Source organism: Priapulus caudatus, unplaced genomic scaffold (assembly GCF_000485595.1).
Source record: "Priapulus caudatus unplaced genomic scaffold, Priapulus_caudatus-5.0.1 Scaffold1597, whole genome shotgun sequence".
Lineage (NCBI taxonomy): Eukaryota > Metazoa > Priapulida > Priapulimorpha > Priapulimorphida > Priapulidae > Priapulus > Priapulus caudatus.
The window spans coordinates 23881-28879 of NW_014578658.1; the positions used below are offsets into that span (position 1 = coordinate 23881).

The following is a 4999-nucleotide window of genomic DNA, read 5'->3' on the forward strand; positions in this document are numbered from 1 at the left end:
TCTCTCTCTCTCTCTCTCGCAAGTAAGTACACATGACACTCTAATATATACAGTAATTACATAGTTCAAATAAGAGTATACAACCGGGGAATCATATCTCGTTAGTTGAGCCAATCAAGTTACCATTCTGGTGTGGAAATACATGTACACCAAGGGAGGGAGGTATGTTGCATGTTTTAAAGTAGGTCACTTTGACCTACATTTTGACCTTTTACTTTCATAATGCAGAAAAATTGACCTTTGGTACCTCCTACACTATGTATACAAGCTAGGTTCACAAAATTTGGTTTCTAGTCGTATCAACTATCATGTGAAGACAGAGTGCCACTTCACTAGAGAGTTTTCACTATTGGGCTTTGGAAATTGACCAAATATGCACACACTGTAAATACTTGGGCTGCTATGTCTTTCATTGACAGTTTGAGTTCCCCGTCAAGAATGTGATACGTCTTTATCCTCTGGATTGCACGCTCAATGTGAATCCGGACATTGGAGATTCTCTCGGAAACGGCTCCTTCACCTGCACTAAGCTGTGGTCTGTCCGCCCCTTTGAAAGCTGGCATGTGCAGTTTAACCCCCATATCACTAAGGATGCCCTGCACCAAGAATCCTCGGTCTGCCATCACTGAACCTTTCTCCGTCTCCAAATTTTGTAGCAAATCTGCTGAATCTGAGGTTATAAACTTGTCAGATGCTCTCCCACCATACATCCTACTTACATAGGTGATGCCTAGCTGTGGGCTAATGCCAATCAAAAATTTGTAGGTATTGTGATGTTTGTAATTTGAAAATAACTGTTTCCTGACATCCAATTTACTTGGGTTCTGTACAAAAAGTTCTGTACAGTCCAAAATCACCCGGACATCATCAAATGAGCCCATAGCTGGAGATGGGTTTGTCTGGGTAACCGACTTTGATGGCAGCTCACAAAGCATTTTCAGATCAGTGTACATCAGATTTACCCAAGTTGTTACTATGGATGATACACTTCCAGTTGAGATGTTGAACCTCTGTGCTAGATCTTCTGTCAAAAGTCCCACTTTCAGTCTGACCATTGTCAAAAAGAATTCATCGATAAGAGAAAGTTTCCTGTCTGGTCCTGGTTTTGTGGTGAAAGACTTAGTAAAGTGCCCTGTCTCCGCAGTTGCACTCCCTCGCCAGTACTGCATGTTCCTGGCACGTGGCTCCAGAAATTGAAATAATGCAAATAAAGTGTCATAATTTGTAAAACCTGTCCAAAACTGGATCCGCTTCGGGACGGGAATCCGCTTCGTTACAATAAATGAAACAGTTTATCACCTATATCTAATGACTTTGTGGGAAACGGGTATATATACTGAGGGTAATTACAATATCAATAGAAAAAGCGATCAATTTGAAACAACTTAACATGTTATAAATTTTTTTCATGTAAATGTATTTGAGGTATATGTTCGGATATGTATTTAAGTCTGTATGTGGTTTATCTTTAAAAAAAAAAATACTTATTGTATTATGGCATTCAATGTTTCTGTGTACATTGTAATTTGTTGTGTGAGCGCATGACCAGCATGGCCTTGTTTTTTATGAATAAAAGACTTGACTTGAACTTACAACATTTTATATCAATTGTAAGTACTTCTGGATTTTAGAAGGGAAAAGGGGCGGGGTCAGGTAATGTTTATATACTATGTATGTTTATCTCTTACATAAAGGGCGAGTCTGTTTTGTGTCTGTCTGTCTGTCTATCTTCTCCCCTCCGTGAAGAGGTCACCCCAACATAATATATTTCTGAAATCAGCATAAGGCGACGGCGACGGCGACGAACCAAAAAATATAAAAAATAAAAAAACTAATACAAAAATCTTAAAATTAAAATTAAAATTATTTATTATTTTAATAAACGTTCTGCGCGTGGCGCGCTATATAACCCTCCTACTGCATACGCGAATTTTCGCGCGGTGTTTGCATTTTTACCGGTATTTTTGTAGCTGTGTTGTCGAATTACAGCGACAATAAACGAATTATTAGCCTTCGAAGAGACACGAAGCGTCGTAGACGACTACCATATAGGTATAAAAAAAACATTCGTGACGTTTCGTTTCACCGGTCATAGCCGGTGACCTATGAGTGATACCGCGCGTAAATTAATTAATTAGACTAATTAATTAGCACGTAATTAATTAGACTAATCGTGCTTCAATGGACAATAGACTCAAAATTCAGAGAGATTAAGGCTAAGACATGTGACATGATGTGTCTATAATAGCTAGAATTTATAGAATTGTAACTCAAATCGTTCGCTCCATATCATAGTTAGTATACCTACACGTTCCTACCGGTCATAGCATAATAACGGAAGTGGGCGGGGTTTTTATTCTTCAATCACAGGTCGGAGCAATTCCTCTGTTTAGACGCATGTATCAGCATGACGCGACAACCATTTTAGGTTAAAACTCTTGCTGCTGCTTTTAAATAAATTGCTGTAAAAATGCTCTATGTATAACGATAATATAATAAAGTAATATAAACGCAGCATATTATACGAACGTACACAATAATCTGATGGCTGACCGTAGCCTTGGACGTTTTGGTTAGAATGGGTTCGCGGCCCACCTGTTTCTGACAAGCGGTGCGAGTTTAGCGGGCTGGACCAGTCTACTTCCTGGCTAGCATTGGTTTTATAATTTTATGACGTAATGGCGATGTCACGTGCCGATGGAAACGGCTGTGATTGGCCATTTGTAAAGTGTCGCCGGCGAAAGTCGCTGGAAAATAGAAACGTTTCAAAATATTTTTGTCATCGAGGTTGCCGTCGGTCGTCGTCACACACACACCCGGAGCAATTCCTCTGTTTAGACGCATGTATCAGCATGACGCGACGACCATTTTAGGCCCAAACAAAATCAAAAAAATACAAAAACTACAAAAATCTCAAATTAAAATTAAAATTATTTATTATTTTCATAAATGTCCGCGCGGTCGCGCTAGTATACCCTCGCTACTATCGAGTGCATGTTGTTTGCATTTTTACCCCGGGCATCGCCGGGTAGCCCAGCTAGTAGTACTAGTAGTAGACTAGTAATACTAGTAGTAGTAGTATATCTATATGTTTCTCGAGTTCCTGTGGCCAGTGTGGGATAGTATTTCAACTAAGTGAGATTGTAATTTAACTGAAGTGAGCATGCATTTCATCGGTTTATCATCATAACCACACGTACATATACTAATGTACCGTACCCCCTTTGAAATGGTCGGAACAGATGCGATGCCAAGATTTACAAGTCCAGTCATCTCGACGAATCGCAGAAATCCACAGCCTGTGCTGTTTGGTGCCCTCGGCAGGAAATCTGTAATAGGACCTCTTCTCTCCAATTGACTTGTCTTTGCCGCTCTGATTGTGACATCCCGGCACACAACAAAAACTCCCACCTGCCTTTGTTCTTCCTCCAAACGCTCTATGGCCAGTGGACTGACTGGTGGAACCACATGTTTCTGTGTTTACATCTCCACTGACCTCGGCAGCCATTACCGCGGTCATGCATAAACAACCGGAACTACTCCAGCGCGCGTGGGATGCCGGGATACCCTGAAAGACCGTATGGACGCCTTTAGTCGTTGCTCCATGCCTAGGAGATGACTCTCGTCGTCTTCGTTCTCTGGAATGGCAGAGGTCAAGTCCTTCGAACGTTTGGAGCGAGACATCCCCTGGCCAGGTGGATGGTGGAGTTCAGTAGGCTGAGAAGATGTAGATGTAGATCTAGAATTAGATGTAGTCCTCATAGATGGTAGTAATAGAGTGAGTAGATGATCGGTTTGCTGAACTGGTGAGTGGTGAGTCCCCGTCAACAGTCCCGGTCAACGCCAACGGTGTTGCGGTGATATATGTCACTTCCGGTTGTTTACTTCCGTCTTTACCAGATTCTTTTAGTCACTTCCGGCTGATTTTTTTTTAAATAGATAGCGGACTCGGCCTTATTTTACCACAGCCTCAGGTATGTGTCTGATAAAAACACACTGATTAGTATATAGTAGCAGTACAGGTGATGGTTGCTCCGGATTTCGTGGGTTCCGGAAGTGCCGATGGAGAAGGAAAGAATGGGGTAAATATGGTGGGAAACTCACAGGCAGGGTTAGCGTTAGGGTTAGGGATACAGATAGGGTGAGGGTTAGGGTTAGGGGTAGGGTTACGGTTAGGCCGCTTTTTCAATTCATATTCTCGTTCTTTCCGCATATGCAGTAACAAACACATCAATATTAATACATAGCAATAACACATGTTTTAGTCTTCACATGTATTTCCATTTATTCGTTATTTACACTGTACTCTTTCGCCATATCAGTCATCAAATTCCCGTACATCATTCTTCGCTGCCCGTACATTTCGCGATACATGAACTCGTCAAGGACCGCTGGTAACATAGTCTTCCCCACGCCTTTCATGCACTTTATCCTCGCCTTCGCCGCACTCCATAAACCTTCAATGGTGTTCGTACACACACCTTCTTCGGAAATAAACTATTTTTTGTGGCATACCGTTTCGTGCCTATACCCCATTTCGCCTAAACACTTGTAACTTGCAAACTCGTCAGAGTAAATGGTACTGCCGAGTTTTACATGCCTTTCTATAAGCGGAACTAACGTGGTGCGTTTCCTATCCTTGACAATGTACACGACGCATTTCTTTGTATGTCGCTCTACGATGCCGAATACCCATTGGTTTGCTGGCGGAGCCTTGCTCTGCCCCCCCCCATGCCTGCCGCAGGCTAAACGGCAGGAGGATATTATGGGGGAGCCCACATCACCGGGGTCTTCATCCTACGACTCCCTAGCTACCCTACACCCCTATTCAATCATCATTCGTCCCATACCATCTAATGAGGCACACACGCTCACACATATACACGTCACGTCATGTTCATTGATGCAGTACACGCCTGTAAATCAAAGCCTATTGAAACTCCAGCGTGCACCAACTACCACGTCGATGACTGTCCATAAATCGAAGCTCATCTGGTAG

General features: G+C 42.3%; 1 protein-coding gene across 1 annotated transcript; it reads right to left on the reverse strand.

The window, feature by feature from the left end:
- Positions 1–6: 6 nt before the first annotated feature.
- On the reverse strand, positions 7–1360 carry LOC106817110. The gene has a single exon (XM_014821761.1). It carries the CDS (start codon positions 1167–1169, stop codon positions 333–335), a length of 837 nt encoding a protein of 278 aa, XP_014677247.1. The 5' UTR covers positions 1170–1360; the 3' UTR covers positions 7–332.
- Between the last annotated feature and the right edge of the window lie 3639 nt (positions 1361–4999).

Coding starts and splice junctions, on each gene's coding strand:
- LOC106817110 (XM_014821761.1), bottom strand. CDS start 1,169: ATGCAGTACTGGCGAGGGAGTGCAACTGCGGAGACAGGGCACTTTACT.